Source organism: Zeus faber (genome assembly GCF_960531495.2).
Source record: "Zeus faber genome assembly, chromosome: 5".
NCBI lineage: Eukaryota > Metazoa > Chordata > Actinopteri > Zeiformes > Zeidae > Zeus > Zeus faber.
Genome location: NC_137192.1, coordinates 32,443,055 through 32,466,235, shown reverse-complemented (window position 1 = coordinate 32,466,235; position 23,181 = coordinate 32,443,055). Strand labels below are relative to the sequence as shown.

Sequence of the window (23,181 nt, the reverse complement as noted above, 5' to 3'; positions counted from 1 at the left end):
CCACGTCACATCTCTGCGTAGCTTGGAAAACATTGCATTAGCGACGCCTCCAGCTATTTATTTATTTATTTATTCTTCAGACGCCGTGCCCTCCTGTGCTGTCACTTTTTGAAATGTCTTCCCTTGCCTTAAAGGGTTATGGCTTTAGTTTGCCATTTTTTTAAACCTCGGTGTGATCATCTGTCACCGTGGGTCCTATCTCAAAGGCTGGAAGGTCTTTCCCAGAGTCCCGAGGCTTTATGAGAATCAACGCTTAACAGTAAACCTTTGGAAGTTTGTCTATTAAATGGCGGAAATATCACCTGATACACAAGATCAGTTTAATGTCGGCACGTTGTAAAATATCTGGTTACTTTCATGTGCTCTGGTGCTCAGAAATTATTTTGCAATCCGTTCCGAAATTCCCAGTCCGGTCCCGTAAGCTGTCCTGTGGTTGACATCTGAGCTCAACAGTTAAAAAAAAAAAGTGTGTGTGTGTGTGTGTGTGTGTGTGTGTGTGTGTGTGTGTGTGTGTGTGTGTGTGTGTGTGTGTGTGTGTGTGTGTGTGTGTGTGTGTGTGTGTGTGTGTGTGTGTGTGTGTGTGTGTGTGTGTGTGTGTGTGCACATTTTTTTTTTAACCTCAGATGACTCGGAGGCCATCTTTGTTTGTGAATCCTAGTATTACAGCAAAGCGGCTCTATTTGTAGGCTTACAGTTGTGGTATGAACGGCGTCTCTGACTAGTTTGGCTTCCGCTGAGGGCAACAACGTGTTTGACTGTTCTGTATTGTGATTTGCAGCGGTGATTGAAGTTATGAACATCAAGATCCAGCAGCTACAGCACAGCCAGCAGGCATCACAGTCAGCCGGAACCGCAAAAGCCTAATGGAGCTACTCACAAGTGTTAATAGACTGTTATTATTATTTTTTTTTTTTATGTAAGGATGTAGGATGTCCAAAAATGTTAAAATGGGGATTCATGCTAAAATATCCAAGAATAAAGAGGAAAAAACTGTTTTCTTCTGTGTACGTTAAACATTCTCTATCTTCTTTTTTTTTTCTCGGTACATCGCAGGACAATGATATCCATAACACTTTTGCACATTATCAACATAACATTTCTGATGTAGTATTTACCTGCTCCACTTAACTGTTTTCAGAGGTGGGAACAAGGCTTAGCACTCAAATCCCGAGTCAATACAGGTGAGTCTGACTCAAGTCCTAAACTTTTTGAGTTTTGAGTCCGAAACAAGTCATGTGCTCTTCACCAAATGTAACACCATTTAATATTTATAACACTGGTAATCGTTTGTATATTAAATTTACACAAATCATGAATGGTTTTTCAAAATATTACTTTCCAAATACACTTTAATAAACTTTACACATCAATGACAAAAAACAAAATACTGTCTTCAGATCAGCTCTGGACACCTAAACAATCCTTCCAGGAAGTTAAAGTCATTGATTAAAAACAACCGCTTCTGAACTTCCATGTCGTCCTACAGTTTGAACACTGGTCTGAATGTCTGAGAAAAACATACAGATCCCAAGGATGGGAAACAACCTGAACATGGAGGTCGTGTGTGTGTGTGTGTGTGTGTGTGTGTGTGTGTGTGTGTGTGTGGTCGGATTCACGGCACACTTTTTTTCTGTATATTTCCGCTTGTGTAGGCTATCAAGTCAGTTCACAAGTCACACCTCTTCCTATTTTATATGAAACATTTAATTGTGTAAAGTTCTCAGGAATAAGTTCATGGTTACATTCATTAAAGTCAGATAAATTAGTACTTTATTAAGTAGTTGGAGATTCTGACAGCTCAGTGGAGAACATGGAGTGGATTACAGAAGTAAGAGTATATATACTCAATTAAGAAAATACATAGATACAAAATAGAAAAATCAAGTAAACAGTTGGAAAATACCGGGTGTATTTCAAAGACGTACAAAATAGTATATTAATATAAAATAAGCAATGTGGCATGTGCAAGTATGTAATAACTGATAAATACTATTAAAGAGTGACTTATCACGTACAGACGTGGACAAATTAGTTGGAACCCTGACAGCTCATTGAAACAATGCTTCATTCCTCCTGAAATGTAAGGAAATTAAAAGCAATTTTCTCATGTACACCTGCATGCCTTTGGTTTGTCATAGAGTAAAGCAAAGAAATTGTGAAAAGAGATCAAATATATTCTAAAATGGCCTGGTCAGATACCCTTAACCTAATGTTCTGTGACAACCTTTAGAGGCAATCAAGTGATTTCTGTAGCTCAATGAGGCTTCTGCACCTGTCAACAGGTAGTTTGGCCCACTCTTCCTGTGCAAACTGCTCCAGCTGTCTCAGGTTTGAAGGGGGCCTTCTCCAGGCTGCATGTTTCAGCTCTTTCCATAGATGTTCCATAGGATTCAGATCAGGGCTCATAGAAGGCCACTTCAGAGTAGTCCAATGTTTTGTTCTTATCCATTCTTGGGTGTGTTTTGGGTCATTATCCTGTTGGAGGACCCATGACCTGCGACTGAGACAGAGCTTTCTGACACTGGGCAGTGCATTTCGCTCCAGAATGCCTTGATAGTCTTGATATTGCATTGTGCCCTGCACATATTCAAGGCACCCTGTGCCAGAGGCGGCAGAGCAGCCCCAAAACATAACTGAGGTATGGTGTTAATTTCTTTGAAAGCTTCATTTTTTCCATCTGTGAACATAGAGCTGATGTGACTTGCCAAAAAGCTTCAGTTTTGACTAATCTGTCAAAAGGACATTCTCCCAGAAGCAGTGTGGCTTGTCAATATGCATTTTAGCAAATTCCAGTCTGGCTTTTTTATGTATTCCGTTCTAAACTGGAGTCCTCCTGGGTCTTCTGCCATGGAGCCCACTGTCACTCAAAAAGCGACGGATGGTGCGATCAGACACTGATGTACCTTGACCTTGGAGTTCAGCTTGTACCTCTTTGGAAGTTGTCCTTGGCTCTTTTTCAACCATTCGCACTATACTTCTGTTCAATCTGGGGTCGATTTTCCTCTTGCGGCCACGTCCAGGGAGGTTGGCTACAGACTTTAAACTTCTTAATAATATTTACAACTGTAGTCACAGGAACATCAAGCTGCTTGGAGATGGCCTTATAGCTTTACCTTTAACATGCTTGTCTATCATTTTCTTTGTGATTGCCTCAGACAACTCTCTCCTTTGCTTTCTCTGGTCCATGTTCAGTGTGGTGCACACGATGATACCAAACAGCAGAGTGACTACTTTTCTCCATTTAAACAGGCTGCATGACTGATTATAAGATTGAAGATGTGTGATACCAATTAAAGAAAACAGTTAGTTTGAAATATCACCATAATCCAATTATTTATCATCTTTTCTAAGGGGCATCAACAAATCTGACCAGGCCATTTTAGAATATATTTGATTTCTTTTCACAATTTCTTTGCTTTACTCTATGACAAACCAAAGGCGTGCAGGTGTACATGAGAAACTTGCTTTTAACTTCATCACTTTTCAGGAGGAATGAAGCGCCGTTTCAATGCGCTGTCAGGGTACCAACTCATTTGTCCACGTCCGCATCTTGTTATCTGACCTCAAGGGATCTACTTCGTTGGCTTCTCTATTTCTAACACCCCTGTCCTGCACCGGACAGTACGTACCCCTATAACCACAATCATTCACGGAATAAGATCTGAGGCGATTTGGCCAGAAAACAGCGGTGAATTTAAAATGAATAGACAAATAAAATGAAAGCCCTCCGACAGTAGAACATGTGATGGTACCTCTGCAGAGAGACCAGGGCGGCTGCAGCTGCTGCGCTGTTGCCAGGCAGGGAGGCGGGGAGGTGGGGGAGGGAGGTTGCCGTCGCAGCGCCGGTCTTCAGGGGAAGGTTCAACTCCCTCTGAGATCCTGCTCTCGGCGAGTCAACGAAAGGATTCGTCGCATTTTCCGACGCGTCTGCTCCCGTCACGGGCGCCAATTCGCCCGGTGCGTCACGCGCGGTGAGCGGGGCGGGGCGGGACTTCCGGCGACCGGGTCACGGGAGTCGACCCCCCCAAAAAAAACTCCGAGTCGTGAAAAGGAGTCCTCGCGGGGACCGTGTTGATTCTGCCGTTCGGGGCTACTTGGGTTGGACGCGAGGTGTTAAGTCAGCCACACGGGGGGACTTTGCTTCGGCCCTCGTGAATTATTTCCAGCCCGGGGAGCCGACGGTCCACTCGCCGCCGAGTCGTTCGGCGCGACCGGGTCGTTCGCGAGCCTCGCGTCGCTGGCAACCGAACGCTCGCCGCGACGCACGGTCCAGAAAGGTGAGCTGCGGGGGACGTGAGGCGGCGTGGAGAGCGAGCTGCTGCGGGTCCAGTTTGTCCCCATTTCGTTGGCTGCCGCCGAGACGTCACGGAACCCGGCTTTTCCAACCCTTGCCCTCCCCCCCCCCCCCCCGCGACGAACAGAAGACGACCCCCCGCGTTACCGGCGTGCGGCGTGGATCCCAGCGGCATGGTGAGTCGCCGGGGCCTAGCGCGGCGAGCGTTCGGCAACCTGTTAGACTCGACCGGCGCCGCGGAGCTCCGGCCCCGCTACTCGACTCCCTCCCCCCCCGGGAAGCGTTCATCTCCCCGCCACGATCCGAGGCGGCGGGGAAACCGAGTTGTCGGTTCGCCGCCGCCCGTCTCGCCGGTGACGCCGTCGGCTAAGGTTACAGCTGTCACGGGAGCCGTGGCCCGGTCCGCGCTCAGGGTTAAACTAGACGCAGCGGTCAGACTCTCACACCCGGCGACCCACAGCGGGTTTTTAGGGTCAGAACCGGCAGAGAAGCGCCGTTCCTGGGCGTTTGGATCCAAGCTACGCTCCCAGTTACACAACGATGGCGCTTATTTCGTTGAGGTCGTTTGCTTATATGAACCACACCGGGCGGATGTAGTAAACCCTAAACAAAGTGTGTATAGTATATAGAAAATAGTGTGTATTTATATAGAAAGTGTTTATAATATATAGGACGTTAATTGGGATTGATGCTTATTCTTGACTGAAAGTCCGCAGCCGCGCTCCCTTTATGAAACGTGCGCACGGCTCGTCGACGCGTGGTGCCTCGTCCGCGCCGTTTTTCCGGCCGAACTTTGAGCGGATCTCCGCGGGGACTGCGCGCAGGGCAACACGGGGGCCGCGCGGAGCCGTTTCCCCTCCTTGTTTCTTTTTTTTTTTAATGTTTTATTTTATTTGATTTTCTCGGGGAGCGCGGCGCGGTCGCGGCGTCGTCCGGGGACCCGGGTCTGGCGCGATCGTCGCCATGTGCTCGTACTTGTTCCTCGATAAGGGGCAAGCTGCGTGACGTCACATCGCGGGCGACCAATGGGGAGCCGGCGTTGGGCCGCGTCACAGTTCTGCCGAGGAAGCCGTGCGTTCCGCTGCGACTCGGGCGGCGCTGCCCGCGTTTGCTTGGCGTGACGTAAAAGTACAGAGTTGGACTTTTTTTTTTTTTTTTTCCCCCCCTCTCTTTTAAGCCGAAACCCCACGCAAAGGGGACTTTGTTCGCCGTTAAGGTTGCGCGCTGACATGTGACTGTGGGCTCGGCTATCTCGGTGAACTCTGACCCGAGTATCGGCTCCGAGGTTGCGACTTGGAATGGCCGTTCCTTTGCTGTTTCCCCAAGTGGGAGGTCTATTTTTTTCCGAGTTCCGACGTTAATGGAATGCACCATTATGTTTTTTTTCCGTGTGTGTGTCAAGAACCCCCCCAAAAATCAATATATTCATTAAGAAATCAAAACCCATGTTCACTGCGCCGTTGTTAAAGTGGAGCCAGTGGACGGTGTGGGGACCAGGGCCTCCCTTACAAGCCTTGGAAGGGGGATAAACCCCTGCCGAGGCCTTCTGCGGCTTCAGCCGTGGCTGTGGGTAAAACATCGACACGGCTCTGAACTGCTGCGTCTGTTCCATTGAGGCGGTAACTCTGTCTCGGACGCACGATTAACGTTATTAACTTTTTCTCCCCCCTGCCCCGCGTGTCATGTCACCAGTTCCCCTGTAAATAGGCGGCTCCGAGGTCCGATTGATTGATTTATTGATTGATTGATTGATTTCTGTCGCAGTTGTTCTTCCCCTTTATCACTCCCATAAAGGGGCTGAGCACCATCTGTTTGTCTTGCAGGTCACCACAAAGGAAGTCGGCCTGAACCCCAATGCCAAAGTGTGGCAGGAGATCCCCGCCCCCCATCACAGCGCCTCTGAGAGTCCAGACGACGCCCCCTGGCTGCAGACCTCCCTCCTGCCGGGAGAGATGACTGAAGGTATGGCACGAGCCGGGCGCGATGCACAGCGTCTGCTCAAATCCACGAAGAAGGCTCAGTATCACTCCCGTCGATGTCTTAATCAAATATGCATGAGGTTGACCCTTGACACCAGCTTGGCAGCTTGCAGCTTAATGAATGGGAAGGGGAACTCTGACAGTGATGCTACTTGCTTATTTAGTAGGGATGTTAACGACAGTGTTTTGCTCGTCGACATGTCAGAGGCATTTACTGACGGTGTTTTTTGTGTGTTTTTATTTATTTATGAGGGGAAAAAATTTGTTCCGATATAGACCTGGAAAATTGCCGGAATGGCTGTGAAAACAAGTGTGTGGGAATGGAAGCAGTAACATTTCAGTAGGGGTGGAGCGTAAATCAAATTTCCATTTCCAAATATTTATTTTGTACGAATGTTCTAAAAGTTTTTATTATTATTATTATTATTATTTCACTTTTAGGAAGGGGGGGGAAAAAAAATTGGTTAAATGGCGAGTCCGAACAGTGGCGCTCGGCTGCAAAGACAAGAAACTGGGAAATCTTGTTCTTTTTCTTAAAAATGCCACTCGGACCCTAGACGTGTGTTTCACAGTTAGGGGTGCGGTGCGGGGACATCGGGCACAAGCGCGTCCCTCGCCCGCCGGCTGCACCGCAGCGCGGAGCTAGAGGGAGCGAGTGGACATGGAGAGGGAGAACAGGTGGAGAACGTTCCTTCTCTGGAGGCAGAGAGTGTAGGACAAGTTTAAAATGATCACACTGATTTAAATAACTTTGAGTTTAGGGTTTTTGTGTCCGGGGAGTCTCTGCCCCCGCTCCGTCTGCGGAGGAAGAGTCCGTGCGGCGGGGAGATGGGGAGCAAAGTGCTGGTCTAGAAAACGATTCTTTTGCCTGATCCCGTGTGGTAGCAGACACGTCTCGCGCAAGCATTATGTACTGTAGCCGTAACGTTTCTGTAAAGGAGGGCATTGTGGGAATAACTTCCGACTGCCTTTGCCGGATATTTATTTATTTTATCCAGCAATGTTACGGATTCCATGTTGGAAAGGCTTATGTTATGGCTTAATTCACCACAAAATTTGTTTTCCCATCAGATATGGTTTTTCCGCACTTTGGGCGCTTTCACACCCCCCCTGTTTGGACGGTTTTGATTGAACCATGGTCCTCCTGAAAAGTCAGAATTCTGTCCCGTTCCAAGTGAACCACGGTTTGGTTTGTCACGTGTGAGAACGTTATCTGATTTGAAGGGGACCTGTTATGCAAATTCACTTTTTAAGTTCTTGTGCACATACATTTGGGTCTCTGGGCCTAATAACACACAAAATATACTCAGTCAGTTTTTTTTGTGAGCTCTCCGTTTCAGAAAACACGTGAAACCAACCGTTCAGCTTTGCTACGCTAATACACCACAGGCATTATGGACCCCTAATAGGTACGCTGAGATATGGTTGAGGTCACGTTATAAGCGGGACGTTTCAGACGTCTTGTCGTTCCAGTTTTGTCATTATCGATCTACATTTGGAGCAGAAATGAGTGAAAAACTGTCCTAATTTTGTTAGTTTCAAGAGTGGGTCAAGATCATCCAAAGTTATTTAAGTCCAAGCTCCGTTTTTCTGAGGACATTCCCCTCCAGCTGCGTGCGAGTACGACACCTAGACAGACAGCTTGAGCTAGTGCTGCGTTTAAAGGAAACTTGGAAAACTGTAACTCGTGCTGCGTTTTACGAAACATGCGACATGAACAACCAAGCGCTCCCGCCGCTCTCTCTCCGGCCGCCGTGCTCTCCAGCCGGCAGTGCGCAGCGGGGAAGAGCTGAGGCGGCGGGTCTTCCACAGACGCCACTTTGAACTCAAACTCGCCCTGCTCCTAACCTGAGCCCGGCGTGGCCCCCATCCCCGCAAAAGGAGAGGGATTAAAGAAAGAATCCCAAGATTTTCAACGACGTCTGGGCTGACTTGGTCGGAGAGCGTCCCTCGGTCCGCTCCAACCGTCCCCGCATATAATCGGAGCGCAGATTCAGGAACCTTGGGTTCGGAAACCTGCGATGCATACCTAACGTGACTGAACTGCACCATGTGTATTGCTGCAGCTATATTTCTAATTAGAACACCCCCCCCAGTAACTCCACCACGGCTTGAGCGCAACTGGACCCGCTGGCATCGTAGCTAAGCACTGAGCATGGCCTCTTTTAGGGGCAGGTGCTCAGAGAATTAGAGCAGAGTTTATATATTTTAAATTTTTTTCATTATTACTATTATTCTTTTTTTGTTTCTCCTCCAGACAGCGGTGCGTGCCGGCTCCGGACCTGTCTTTTTATTTAACATCGATTTATTTTCATTTGTTTCCTACATGTATGAAACAATTCTTAAACACAACTGACTTAAGGGACTGTCCAAGTCCTTGCTTCGTACTGTTCAAAAAAAAACAACAAAAAAAACGTGCATCTCCACTGTCTGTGGGGCTGTCTGTGGGCTGTGGGACTTAATTTAGTAAAAAGCTGGATGTTTTTGTGTAAATACTTGACTTGTATATCATAAATCCTGCACTTCTGGAACGGGGAGACCGTATTTGCCGCATTACATTATCTTCTATGCGCGCGAACCCTACCACACACACGCACGCCCCCGATAAAATCGTATATCGACGATCGCTGCGATCGGTGATTGGAATTTTGCGCGATCGCCCGAGCCTAGCGCCTGATCAGTGAGAGTGTAACAGCTAGGTGAACAGGTAGCTGAACAGCTGTCTATACCGTTTTCATTTCCAGTTCTGCGCGGACATTTGGAGTGCTGCTTGTGTTATTGCTTTTTCGTGTTTGTGGTTCACGCCGTTATGTTGGACGATGACAGCGAGGGCGCGCGGCAAAGCGCCAACGGTGACGTCACCGTTGATTGGAGGACTTTTCCCCTGGCGCATTTTCTGTCCGATAGATGTACGTCCGCCCGTCATTTGTTTGCTAATTTTGGTTCGCTTGACGTGGGTGCGTGAACACTTACCAGACCTCCTTTTTATAAAAAAAAAAAAAAAAAAAAGCCAACAAAGCAGCAACTTGCTCTTGAACCGGACCAGATCTGTGAACTGTAGACGTGAACGCTCCCGTCATCACCGCGATTCCAACCGACCGCGACTGCGCCGAGCAGGGGGCGGATGTTGGAAATTCGGGCTTCTAGCCTCCACCAACATTTTATTATTTATTCAACATTCAAAGCAATCACCCGTGGTTATTGAAATTATTAAATGAGTTGTTTTAACATGATGGCTGAAAATTTTTCTTTTTATGCCAAATCAACAATGCATCTCCTTGTGTGCATTTGGAAATGAATCATGATGAATCAGATATTCAGCTGGAAAAAGGCTCCTGCACTAACCCGTGCAGCGCACACCGCCGCATGCACTCGCACACTCTGCTCCCTCTCCCGTCTGGAAAACGGTGCCGTTTGTTCTTTTTAACGCTAACGTTTTGAATTGGCTAATTTGGAAAACGGTAACGTTTTTAGGACCTTTTGACTAAGCCATCACAAAAAAAACTATGAGTTTTGGTTTTACTGTCGACACCGAAGACCCTTAGACAGTCGGTTGTTTCGTCGACACGTTTTAACATCCCTTTTACGTTGTGCCTTTATTCGTGGAAAGTTCAAACCTTGACCTTGGTGTTGCAATGCCTGTATGAGCACGAGGACCGTGATTGAGCTTGCTTCCATTTTTCAAAATGACCTCAGTTGTTAAGATGGTGTAAATAAGCAACTATACCTTCAGTATTTTCCTTGAAGGCTGAAATACCTGTAGGGTTTGTGGTCATAGCAGAGGTCAGAGTTTATCAATGACAGCATTTGATGGCCGCCCTGCTCCTCCTTCACAGGTTATTCTGAGGTTCCTTTCTCCGAGGACAAAGGTTACAGCACAGAATACTCTGACAGCTCGGAGGGCGTTACCCCCATTCCCCTAGAGGGCATCCCTGGGGGCGTCGACCATCCCTTCCCTGTCTTTGAGCCGCTGACCGGGCCGGCAGCTGAGGTGGAGGTTTCTAAGGAGCTGGTGTTGTCTGAGGGGGCCTTACGGGAGTCTCTGAAGAAACAGCTGGAGTTCTGCTTTTCCAGGTGTGTGTCCCTGTGTGTGTCCGTCCCTGTGTGTGTCCGTCCCTGTCCGTCCCCGTCCAATCCCCACCCTTGAGGTAAGTGTATGTTGAGTGAAACACGAGTCACCTTCCTCTGTTACCTGAACCAGACACACCCTGCTATTCCGGTGGAGCAAACCTGCTATCCAAGGGGGCTAGTATTGTGGAGCAAAGGCAAAAGAAAAAGTGTTTGCTTTTATAATGCAGTGTTGTCCATCCTCAGTGCATAGGCACCATTCATAGGAGACTCTGTATACTCTTATAAACTACACTTGATAAGTTTGTCCTGACTCTAAGACAGGGGTCCCAAACTCCAGGCCCGGGGGCCACATCCAACCCACGAGACAATTTAATGTGGCCTGCTACTGTGATATCGTAATGCGTGCGTGCGTGCGTGCGTGCGTGTCCCCATTGCATAATTTACACATTGTGCAACCCTGATATGTCTGCTTACATATTTACTTTTAGATACCAGCCTTCTGAGTGGTTCACCCTCATGTCACCGCAGTGCTTCTTGAGGACGGACTCATTGACTCCAAACTCTCTACCCCCCTTCTTTTCCCCAAATATATTGTTTGTTTTTAGAGAGAACCTATCGAAGGACCTCTACCTCATGTCCCAGATGGACGGTGATCAGTTTGTCCCCGTCTGGGCCATTGCCTGCATGGAGGACGTCAAGGTCCTCACCGCTGACACGGACCTCATTCTGGACGTTCTTCGAGGTACAGTACTCGGCTGCTCTGCTTTTCGGTTTGGGATGTGCGCGGATGCCTTGTTTTCTCATGGGAATTCAAATGAGCAGAAGTTCTGCTGCACTGCACTGTTTTAAGTGTGTACACTCCAGGAGCAAAACAAAGCCATCTAACTTTAATGATATTTATGATTAGAATACTTTCTCTCGAGCCAAATGTCTGCAAGGTGTATCCCACCTGGCTATGGAACTTTGACTTTCAAGCTAAAGCAGGACTTGAGTTTGCGGCTATTTAGTTGCATATTGTGACCGTTTTTGGAGACCGTGCTCTATACTTTATAATTAGGAGCACCAATCATGGTATATGTTATGTTACACTGGAAGGGAGGAAGAATTGTTGTGCATATGTTGTGCGTTAGGCTTGCGATCGTGCAAAATTTCAATCGTCCAATCGTGGCCCCCGGCCTCCACCTCCTCCCCCTCTGGGGGGGGGCAGAGACCCAGACCGTTGGATGGGAAGTCTCCTCTCCATGGGATAATTACACAATTTCTTTTATTTTGCTCAGCTCTTTGGCCTTTTGTTGTGAGATTTCAGAAAGCTCCAAAAAACTGGAAAGGGGGGGGGGGGAATACCCCGACTAATTTAGCGATTGTTTTAACCGAATCTCCACACTGTCCCCCGGTGCTCTGGTGGGTGTGCTTCAAGAAGAGACACTTCACCTATAGAGTCCGGACGGAGCCTCTTCCAGAGCACTGCGTCTGATTGTTTTGTTTTTATTTACCTTTTTTTTTTCTTTTTTTTTTTTAGTGCACATAAAGCTGTCCCTGCACCTCAGCTGGTGCAGGGACAATAGTGCGCCGTGAAAAATCTCATCCAGCTGATGCACAGGAGGATGTATGTGGACGTATGCACACAACATTTTTATTCAAAAAATATAAGTTTCAGCTGAAACACTGCATTTTTTTTTTCTTGGAATGTTAATTTTCAGATTAAAACCTTTTTATTAATTTTTTTTACCATTCGAATAGGATTCGAATATCGTGTGAGTCAACCTGCACGCATTTTGTGTACCAACCACGCCATTTTGGGTCAAAATACGCTCGTGATGAAAGGTTTGACTCTTTTTTTGAGACTCGTTTCTTGACGAGTCACTAAGTAAAACAGGTCGTTTCATTTGATTCAGTTGGTTTAATGCACGGTGAGCGAAGGAAGACTTCCAGTGAACAACACTGAGAAGAGTTTATTTATTACTTCATTTTATTATTATTTTTTTTTCCTTTTCGTACCAAATCAATACAATAGAAAGGTATCTTTGCACTTAAAGTGAAAGAGACTTTTATTTGAAGTTTGAACTGGACAGTTCCATGTTGTGTCCTAATAAAAGTTATAAGGTAAGTTGCAGCTTTCATGATACTGAAACTTGGTGACATTCTATTTTATTGTTTTACTGGAACTCAGTGAGCAGCTCAGGGACAGCTTCATGTGTTATTGTTCCATCGTGAATTATAAACGCTAGGGCTGCCCCCTGAAAGTCGATTAGTCAGTCGTTAACCAGTCGGTCTACTGAGATTCTTCATGTCTCGCAGTCATTGTTGTTTTTGTTTTTTCTTTTGCTTTTTTTGTCAGTCAGTGTGCATTAAAATAACAGGATAAAACAGAAACTTACAAAATGCACAGAATAACATTTCAATAGGGAATTATAAATAAGGGGAATCCCAAATATATTTATGTGTGAGGCGTCCGGACACAGATGCCAACACTGCTCTCCGTGTGCCCTGTTCCTCCAAATAAAACAACCAAAAATAGTGTTTGACTCGTTGAGATTATTTTCTGAGCATAACACACGGAGAGGGGGCGGTCGGGGAGAGAGTCACTGTTAAAGTGTCCCCATTACGCACAGTTTTGTTACACAAGTAGATGTTAATTAACCTACACCTAAAACAAAAACACTGTTTTGGCACGCCGATCGTGGGCACCGCAAAATGCACCCCAATCGGTCCCTCTGTGTGCCCCCCCACTTTACAAGATGTATAGTATATATAGTTGTATACTGTATATATTCAGCCGTAGTATCTCGCATACGACGTGATTATCCTCGCGATGTGTGAATAACTGATGGAGTCATTTAGCTGCAGGAATTCAAACACCACGCAGACTCCCTCTAACACTGTCAGGCTCATCATGGTTGTTAATGCCAGTCATGTACTAACCACATACCGTCTGTTTACATTTGCTAATTTATTATTTGATGTCGGTTTTAAAAAGCACTATTTGACTTTTTAAGGTTAAATAGGTTTTTATTCCCATTAAGGCACTACTTCACTTTGTGACTTTTTCCTTTAAAATAAAACCACACATTATTTATGTAAATTGTCTTATTTATTTTCAGAAGCATTTATCAGTAATACAGTTGAGATAGAAAACATATGAATTCTGTGCTGGTGCTCCTAAAATTTTCAGTCGAAGCACCAGTGCTAATAGTGGAAAAGGTTAGTTTGTAGCCCTGTAAAGCTTTAGGAGAATCTGAATAATGTTAAATATCAACCACATTTAATTAGAAAAAGTGATTTTCAGCATTTTAGAATGTGATACATTTTGGCTAAATTATCAAATCAAATTCATCACATCATCAAAGTAAGTTGTTATACAATCTAAAAAGGTCTCCTGACATCAAACAAGTAACATTTGGTTTGTTGCTGAGCTTGCCATAAATGACTTCATCCAATTGACTTAGTGCCCCAAAATCAAAAACACTTCTTCTTTTTCTTTTGGCTGCTCCCATTTGGGGTCACCAAAAAAAAGTTTTAACAGATTAAACAAATGGAATGCAAACATGCTGTCAGTGTCACATAAATACAGCAAGACTGTGGACTGAGAATAAAAAGTTTAACCAGTTTTAAAGTGTGAAAAGGTCTGAACGTGTTGTGGATGAAGCTGTATGTTTCATGTTCTTCTTGATAGCCTCGCCCATGGTGGAGGTCGATGAGGCTGGGGAGAAGGTTCGCCCCAATCACAAGCGCTGCATCATTATTCTGAGAGAGGTGCCGGAGACCACGCCCGTGGAGGTAAAGGCTTTGAAAAGCGCACTTTTGTCTGTTTTAAAGATCCACTGTCACGCTTCATTCGAGTGTTTTCCCAATGCTTTGTCAGCTGTGTCCTCTGGAGGAATGAGAAATCCAACCTGTCATTTGAAGAGCCTGTCCCAGTGCACTTTATCAAAAGTCTTTTATAGCTTAGATTAGTGATAACAAGTTATGCCCAGGATCTGTACTTTGTTTTTAACTGTCTAAGTACTCAACTGCCCAGATTTGTCCCTGAAGTAACACAGGTAGGCAGTAGGTCCAGTTCAGAGTTGGTTCTTATATCGAGGTGAAATATTGGCAAACTTTGCCTTTACTGATTGTAACTCCAGATTCTATGAGTATAAGTGCATCCTTGTTGTTGTACATGTCATGTCAAATAAGAGATGGTGAGATGGAAGCTTTTTAAATTTGTGTGTGTGTGTGTGTGTGTGTGTGTGTGTGTGTGTGTGTGTGTGTGTGTGTGTGTGTGTGTGTGTGTGTGTGTGTGTGTGTGTGTGTGTGTGTGTGTGTGTGTGTGTGTGTGTGTGTGTGTGTGTGTGTGTGTGTGTGTGTTTTACAGGAAGTGGAGGCTCTTTTTCAGAGTGAAAACTGTCCAAAAGTGATCAGCATTGAATTTGCGCACAACAGCAACTGGTACATAACATTCCAATCGGATACGGATGCTCAGCAGGTATTGGTGATTATTCCTTCATGCTTAGCTTTGAGTCATGGGAAAGCCGATCCCTTCTTTAACATTACTGATTTTGATGATCACTTCCAAACATTATGATTATTATGATATGCCTTATTTTCTTCATTCCGGTTTCTGTTCTCCCTTTTAGGCTTATAGATACTTAAGAGAAGAAGTGAAAATGTTTCAGGGAAAACCAATCATGGTAAGTACACACTGAAATACTAAGGCCTCATTGTTAAAGATGTTAACCTCGGTGGTGTTAGCTGTAGTGGTCAAACAGATTTTTAGCTGTAATAGATTGACTTCAGATCTATGGTGGCAGCCGATGTATTATTTTAGGATAGGGTGACGTTGCAAGTACTGCAGCATTTTCTCTTTATCAGTGAAAATATTAGACATTTTGTACTGAACTTCTGTTTGCGCATGGAAAATATTAGCCTTTTTTTTTTTTATTTTTTATTTTTTTTTTTCCCCCCCATGTGCATTTTTTTAAAACATGGACACAGATAGAGACATAGACATTTTCCCCCAATCCACCGTCACTCCCAACTGCTAGGATGTTGCAGCAGGGGAGATCTTGGGTGGTTTTGTTCAAAATCACTCAAGCAGTCCCTCAGCCTGTTGAAAAGTGGCTAGAACGTTTCCCTCTATATCCACAGACTGGTTTGATCGCTTAAAGGGGACCCAATTACATGGGGGGTCTTCTAGGGGGCTACTAACACACAAACTGTGAAATGAGATGACCCAGTCGGCTTTTCTTTTGTTTTGTTTTTTTGAGCTGTCTTTGTCGTAAAACGTGTGTTTCAACACGCCGCTTCGATTTGCGTCTGTCATATGTCACATTGAGACCCGCTAGAATTGGCACCGCCCTCCATCAGAGTATGGCGAGTACAAGACCCACCGGACCCGCTAGCGTGATGTCCAAACTAAGAGCTAAGCAGGGGGAAGGGCTCTGTTGTTGGCTGCGCAGACCAGCACAAATCTTTTAAAGGGAAGCGGAATCAAAACAAACTGTCTGTGACAAAACTGCAGATGAGGGAAATTATTTATTTAGTATTTAAAAAGAATAATTGTGCCATGTGTTATGTTTTTGCCATTTAGCTCTAATCACTGTAATCTTGGCAGCTGGAGGTGGGATTCGCACGACTAATCGGTGTCATGTGTGTTTCATGGACACAGATTAGGCCCAAGTTTAAACTTAATCACACTTTTTCATCTGGACTAACTGAGTTGGCCGTTCTCGGTCATGGTTTTAAATAATCTCAGACTTGTCTTGGTTTAAAAATAAATAAATTTTATATATATATATATATATATATATATATATATATATATATATATATATGAGAAGATTGGTGCTAATCTCGGTCTAAATGAAGTTTAAATTAAACCTGGCCAGAGGCGGATTTATCTTTCGATTAATGGACGTCTGCCTCCAGGTCTACCATGACCTTCCTAGTCTCCAACCATTTTGTCCCACATTAAGCAGAGTCTCAGAAAGGCCTTTTTTTATTTTTTTTTAATTCTGGATGTATTCAAGAAGGATTATTTTAGTCCCGCTTTAAATTAAACCCGTCCGCGAAACCGTCCCCCTAAACCCTAAAGCGGAAACATGAAAGTAGTCCGTCTTCTGACCCCCGGTGATGATCAGTATCGCGCTTGGAAGGACCCAGGTGCTCTGTGTCTGGCTGGGAAGAGATTTTCATCCCCCTGTTCCTTCGCTCTCCTCTCCCTCCCTCTTCATCCTCGCTCTTCATCCTACTCTGTCCGTTCACACATTTCTCTTCTCCTCTCGCTCTCGCCCCCCCTCTCTCCAGTCGGTTCAGTGTTCAATGGCCTAATGACCGTGAGATTATGAGATCTGAGGGGACTAGGGGGGGGGTGGACGCACAGTGTCGTCGTTTAATTATATTGGGCGCGTAATGGAAATATAAAAATCTTGTTTTTATTTTTATTTTCTCCCATTTTCCCTCTAGGCACGCATTAAAGCGATCAACACGTTCTTTGCCAGCAACACCTTCCGCAGTGTGGACTCCAGAGCTTACAACCAGCATTCCCCACCGCAGCAGCAGTACGGCACCCCCCTCTACATGCAGCAGATGTACAGCCCCCAGCAACAGTACCCCATGTACCCGCTGGTGCCCCCGTCCTGGAACTCCCCGCTCGCGCCCTACTTTGAAACTCCGCTGGTGAGTAGGCGGAAGTTACACAGACTTGTGAGTGTTCCGTGGGAGCATTGGAGTTTCTCCGTTTTCTGTCAGGAGGAAAACTTCTGATGTAGTCTAAAAAGGCCAATTTAAACACACACAATAAAAATTAAAATAAAGATTTAGTGGGTAATACAGTATCTTAGTGGGTCTGGGCAGATTTATTTCTTTAATGAAGGGGGGGGGGGGGTGCGCTTTCAGTGTTGCATTGATGATGTCATGTTTGATGCAGTTAATTGAGTTTGCAATATTTCTTTACATCTTGTTCAGGCACCGTTCCCCAACAGTGGATTTGTGAACGGTTTCAACAGCCCTGGCTCCTACAAAGCGGGATCCAACACCATGAGTGCTGGAAGACCTATGAACAAGAGCCAGTATGTCGTAGCACCACCTTCATTTCCAGACTTTGTTTTCGGACTGTCTACCGCGTCGTCGGAAAAGGGATGCTGCGGACTGTGGCTAACGGTTTTCATGTTCGGTACAGGACACATGTGAAGAGCCACCCCAGGCCCGGTGACCCTCCCGCCGCTTCCTCTCTGCTCACTGCGGCCTTAAAGGACGGTTTGTCTGGTCTTTCCGGCCCCCAGCTGCCGCCGGGGGCCGCGGCCGGCAGCCCGGAGCCACTCATCGCCTCCGCCTTAACCTTCACGCAGGCTGCCACGCCCATTGTAGATCTGGGAATGACCGGGCAGGGCAGGTGAGTGGCCGGGAACTTAATGCCTGTGCATGGTTCCGTGGTGTGTTCTTCTGATCTGTATTAACTTTGTCCCGTGATTCCTTATGGAACTTGTCGTAACGAGGCGTGAGCGTTAATGTTTTCTCGCCCGTGTAGGAGAGGAAGCTCCAGAGGTATGAGGAGGCGGCGAGAGGACGACCACACAGTCAGTACCTTTCATCATTTTCCACTCTCTTTATAAATAATTTAGCTCGCGAAAGACCTGAACTAAACGGGAACCCTGACAAGGGTATATAATTAAAAATAAATAAAAAAGAACTGTGATTTGCAGAGGCCCGCCCCTCTGGCGGAGGTGAAGGTTCCGCCGCCGAAGTTCGACCTGGCGTCCTCCAGCTTCCCCCCGCTGCCGGGCTGCGTGGTCAGCGCCCAGGAGGAGTGCGTGCCTGAAACGCGGCTGTCCGACGTGGTGCGGGGCCTCAGGGGGACCGACAAGGTAGACTCAAGCGTTCTCGCCTCACGCTCTATTTGGCGATTTCTTGGAACAGTTGAATCGCAGCTGGGAGCACGAGAACAGCGTGTCACACCTCTACGTGTATTTCAACTTTCAGTCCGAGGTCAAGGAGGTGCACGGTGAACCCCGCCCGACCAGGATCCCGGAAGACGGCGTGAGCGCGCTCAGTCCTCTGGCCGCGGCTCCCGCGCGTGCTCCTCTGAGGCCGCTACAAGTGCTTCCGCCGGCCCCGAGGTATCCTGAGCTCCTCGTTGAGGGATCCCATTTGATGGACGTAAAGATGAATTTAACACGTGACATGATGCGCTATTTATTTATTTATTGTGTGTGTGTTTTAGTGTTTCCCCCCAAGTCAGGAAAAGGGAAGAAAAGGCCGAGGCTACTGTTCCCAAGATGGCCGTCGCGTCGGCCGCCCAGGCTGCGTCGCTGCCTGCCCCGCAGCCTGCTTCAGAACCTGCCTCCGCCGCCGACACCGTCCGCAGCCCGTCTGGTGTTAACGCAACAGCTACGCCGCCTGGACCAGCCTCATCGCTGGTACGGCATTATGTTTCTCACACTTGCTTTCTCTTTTGAGGATTGTTTTTATAGCAACAACCTACAGTCCTTATGGAAATAACAGTATAGGATGTGATCCACGACGACTGAAGTCTGAGAACGTAATGGTAAAGAATGATAGGCCCAAGTGTTTTTCATGTAACACGTGGGTTCATAAGTTGAAGTTAATGAAATGTCTGCATACGTTTGGGCACAATGATGAAAATGTTAAAGGTTTGTTTTGAAATTTGATTCATGGTGACCGTATACAGTATTAATATACAACAACCTTCAAAGCCAACCAACCAGCCCTGATGTTCACTGGTCATATCTCGGGCGTATTCACGACGGGTTAGTTTTATCTCTGTCCACCCGCACTCCTCCCACCAGGAGTCAAGGAAGCTGAGCTACGCCGAAGTGTGCCAGCGGCCGGCCAAGGATCCCCCACCGGCACAAACGCCGTCTCCCAACCAGCCGTGCCCCGCGGCCAGCCAGCCCCTGCGGGAGCTCCGGGTCAACAAGGTGGAGGAGCCGCTGTCCCCGTCCAACCACAACATAGACAGAGCAGAGAAGCCCGGCGACGCCGGATGCCCCCGCGAGCCCCTGGGCGCCTACCGCGGCAGGAACGGTCCTGCTAGAGCCGGAGGGGCGGGGCTAAAGGCCCGGGAGCACCAGAGAGGCCCCCCGCCGGGCAGACGCTTCGCCCCGCAGGGGGGGCCCCGACGCAGCGGAAAGGAACAGAATATTCCCCCAAGATTGCCAAAATAGGTGAAGGAAAAGAAACAATTGCACCACGAACTAATAAACAAAAATCTGTATCTATCTGTGTATAAAGAGAGAAGATGTATATTATTGGACATTTGTCTTTAAAAAAAGGAAAAAAAAAAAAGATGTAGTGCCAGACCTGGCAGTTTTGGAACGAAAACTCAGTCTGATGAGTTTCATTCAGTCTCATGTCAGATCATCACTGTAATGATAATCATGATTATTTTGCTTAATAGTGTGATCACGATCATTTATCCCAATTGTTGGTCTGGGGAGTCGGATGAGTTCAGTGACGTGTTGTACAGTGTCCTTGATGGAAGGATGGGAATTTTGTTCGGCAAAAACGTTGTTCTTAGTTATGATACACTTTATAACTTTGTGACAGCATAGTTTGCAGTGTTTTTTTTTTTTTTCCTCCAAGTGTAGTGAGCAGAATTGTGCTTCGTAGTGTTTTTGAAGCATAGTGTTTTGTCCTCGATTAACATGGCGAGCCCCGAACCCAAAATGGTTCCGGATGGTGTCCCCTTTCCAGGGATTAACTCTTTGTCCTGTTGGCGCCTAGCTTTTTAAAAATTTATATTCAATGGAACTTTTCCGTCTTGTGGCGGGTACTCAACCAGTGGCTGGAGTCGTGTTGGGTTAGGGAGGCGGGAGACTGTTACGTGGAGCACACTCGATGATGTGTGATTGGTGGCGGCGCGCGTGCGGGAAGTTCTTAATTGCGCCGATCCAAGAGATGATTTGGACGTCGAGGGGCCAAATCATGGTCCTGATTCATTTTACATTTTACAATTAATTTTTCAGCACTTTGTCAGGTTGATGGTGTGGAATCCCTTTAATGGAGATGAAGTATGATTTGGGTTTTTATTAGAACAAATATTTATTCTGATGCAAGTCATCAAAGAAAAGTTTAAAAGCAGCTGATGAAGCTTGTCAGTATACATTAGGCCAATGTACAATTATATCTTATTGATCTGTTGGCGGACTGTCATTGGAAGCAAAACCAGAGCCGAGCAGAGGGAGGGCGGGGTTTTGTGGTGCAAAGTGTGACGTGTTTGACTATGAAAACATGAAGCTTTGGGGGGGAGGTGGCTCTCAACCACACTGGAGATATTGAAATATGTTTTCGTGAGTTAAAACATTAGGTAGGACGCTTATTAAATGTTGACGCTGGGCTGCCGGTGTTTTTTTTTTTTTTTTGTTTGTTTGTTATTTCGTATCAGGCGTCTGTAGATATTTGTGGGCGTGGCCGAGCACGCTACGTTTAGTCTTGTGGACGTTGTTGGGGCCCTTCGGTCGAGCAGCTTCAACCACTGAAGCGTTTGTCCCAGCTGAGGGCGGGGCGGTCCCGTTGGCTGTCGGCAAACTGGCGGCGCCGCGGGCGTGAGCGAGATGGAGAAACTCTCTTTTGTGCCGTATGTTTATTTTTCGGTTTGGCTCCTGGAGAGATGGGTGTAGTTTGAAAATGTATCTGACTTCCACGCCCGTGGGCCCCTGGTGGCTTTGTTTGTGCTTCATTCCAGATATTCAGCGTCTTCTCTTTGGTTCATCTCTCCTCAAACCCTCCTGTTGATGGTTGATGATTTTTGATTTTGTGGCCCGGGGTAATTGTGACCCCATCCTTGCAAAAAAATAAAAAATAAAAAAAAGGAACATTCTCATAACCACTTCTCACAGTAGTTGATTGTTGTCCTGAGAGCGAGTCGAGTCTAAACATGTTCGATAAGGGTGGGGAAAATAAATCGTTGTTTTTCTTTTTGTTGTGTATTTGTTAACGTAGGTTTTTCTAACGCTGTCCATCCGGTAATTTAGTTTGTGGTGAAACAAAAGTTATTATTAGTCAAACGGGCTTTGGCAGAGTTATCAATCATGTTTCTGTTGGATTTGTTATTTCGGAGGTGTTGATCATTGTGTGGTTTTGTGCAGAGAAGCCAACCTCTCGGCGTCATGGGTCAACTGAGAGAAATACCCTAAAAGGGTTGGTTCCTCACTCTTCATTTTTTGGATGAATTTTAATTTGTGAGGCTACTAAATATTTTGGTAGGAGAAGGCGAAGATTAGAGATTTTTAACATGAAAGATGTTTTTGGTGGGTGACGTAGTATTTTGGTGCACTTGGTCCAAAACTGTACATGGTTAATGAGAGCACCATAAGTATGTGCTACGTACGTGCAAGGTTGACCTCTTTGCGTGTGAATTTCAACAGTTATTGAAAATCTTCCGGGTCCTAAAGAACGGTGATCGGCGCTGAAGTGTCATCGGTCACTACCATGGGATTGTAAATGCAAACACTCTCCCGGCTAATTTCGAGCACGCTGAAGGCCGATCGAAAGGGACTCGGAGATTTTAGATGTCGATCTAAATCTCCCATGCCCCTCCTTCCCTTGAAGGGTGGCGGATGCCAGAGCCTCTTTGACACGAAGTGCTCGAGTTTTTTCTTTTGTGAATGGCAACCTGAGCCTTGAGGGGGATGTAATCGTGCTTGAGGGAAACTTCTTTTAAAGCGCTCATTGTGAATGTTCTTATAAAGTAGCCTTTTTCTGAAGATGGATTTGCTTTTGTTCAGGATTGTTTGTTTTGTTTTGTTTTTTGTTGTTTTTTTTTTTTAACCCACCTTTGTATTCATTGATTTAGGGTTTGAATAGTATTTTTTTTCATGTTTGGCAATGTTATGATTCGTTTTGTCGTCTTTGTTCCCCTAAATCTTTGTAAAGGATATATGCACTCACGGACACTTTATCAGGAACACTTTACTACTACTGGGTAGGGCCTCCCTTTGCTCTCAAAACAGCCTGAATCCTTCTTGCCGTGGATTCCACAAGATGTTGGAAATGTTCCTTTTGAGATTCTGGTCCATGTTGACAGGATGGCATCACCTAATTCCTGCAGATTTGTCAGCGACGAATCCCGGTGACTGGGAAGGAAACTGAAGAACATTGAGCTCATCGTCATGTTCATGAAACCAGTTTGAGACGATTTTTGCTTTGTGACATGATGCATCACCATTCTGGAAGTAGCCATCAGAAGATGGCTGGGAAATAGTGGCCATGAAGGGATGCACATGGTCAGCAACAGTACTCAAAAAGGCTGTAGCATTCAAGCGATGATTGATTGGTATTAAAAGTGTGCCAAGAAAAAATTCCCCACACCATTACCCCTCCGCCACCGGGCTGGAATGATGACAGGGCAGGTTGGGTGCATGGATTCATGCTGTTGACACCAAATTCTTGCCCTACCATCTGTGTGCCTCAGCAGAAATCCAGATTCACCAGAGCAGGCTACTTTTTGTCCAGTTTTGGTGACCCTGTGCCCACTGCTGCCTCAGCTTTCCGTTCGCCGCTGACAGAAGTGGAGCCCGACGTGGTCTTTCCGCTGTTGCCGCCCATCCGCCTGGATGTTCCACGTGTGGTTTGTTCCGATTGTGCAGAGTGGTTATCGGCGTCACCGTAGCCTTTCTGTCAGCCCCAACCGGTCCGGCTGTTCTCCGTTGACCTCGCTCTCTCATCAACAAAGCGTTTCCGTCCGCAGACTTGGTGTTTTTTTTATTTTATTACTATTTTTTTATATATTTAATTTTTATTTTTTTGCACCATTCTGAGTAAACTCTAAAGACTTGTCGGCAAAGTCCCCGGAATACTCAATACTGGTACCGTCTGGCACCAACAACCCTGCCACGG

General features: G+C 46.1%; 3 protein-coding genes across 3 annotated transcripts in view; 2 read left to right on the top strand and 1 right to left on the bottom strand.

The window, feature by feature from the left end:
* The window catches only part of pfdn5 (prefoldin 5), a 3,244-nt gene extending 2,230 nt beyond the window's left edge, over positions 1-1,014 (top strand). The window contains exon 6 of the mRNA XM_080000293.1: positions 779-1,014. Coding sequence (XP_079856419.1) covers positions 779-864 — 86 coding nt within the window. The 3' untranslated portion in view covers positions 865-1,014. The remainder of the gene's footprint in view (positions 1-778) is intronic.
* The window catches only part of LOC307230489 (zinc finger protein 385A-like), a 187,547-nt gene that overhangs the window by 150,644 nt on the left and 13,722 nt on the right, over positions 1-23,181 (bottom strand). The gene's annotated exons all lie outside the window — the stretch shown is intronic.
* Positions 4,418-19,793, top strand: larp4ab (La ribonucleoprotein 4Ab). The gene is made up of 15 exons (XM_080001140.1): positions 4,418-4,470; positions 6,118-6,256; positions 10,110-10,347; positions 10,950-11,086; positions 14,018-14,121; positions 14,699-14,809; positions 14,961-15,014; positions 16,789-17,001; positions 17,290-17,393; positions 17,504-17,716; positions 17,852-17,900; positions 18,027-18,188; positions 18,304-18,440; positions 18,545-18,740; positions 19,131-19,793. The coding sequence occupies exons 1-15, from the start codon at positions 4,468-4,470 to the stop codon at positions 19,506-19,508; spliced, it is 2,238 nt and encodes a 745-aa protein (XP_079857266.1). The 5' UTR covers positions 4,418-4,467; the 3' UTR covers positions 19,509-19,793.

What these genes read in the sequence shown, in the direction of transcription:
- larp4ab (XM_080001140.1), top strand. An exon ending in GCCGGGAGAGATGACTGAAG is followed by an intron (nt 6,257 to 10,109) that starts GTATGGCACGAG and finishes CCTCCTTCACAG; the next exon opens with GTTATTCTGAGGTTCCTTTC. An exon ending in CCTACTTTGAAACTCCGCTG is followed by an intron (nt 17,002 to 17,289) that starts GTGAGTAGGCGG and finishes CATCTTGTTCAG; the next exon opens with GCACCGTTCCCCAACAGTGG.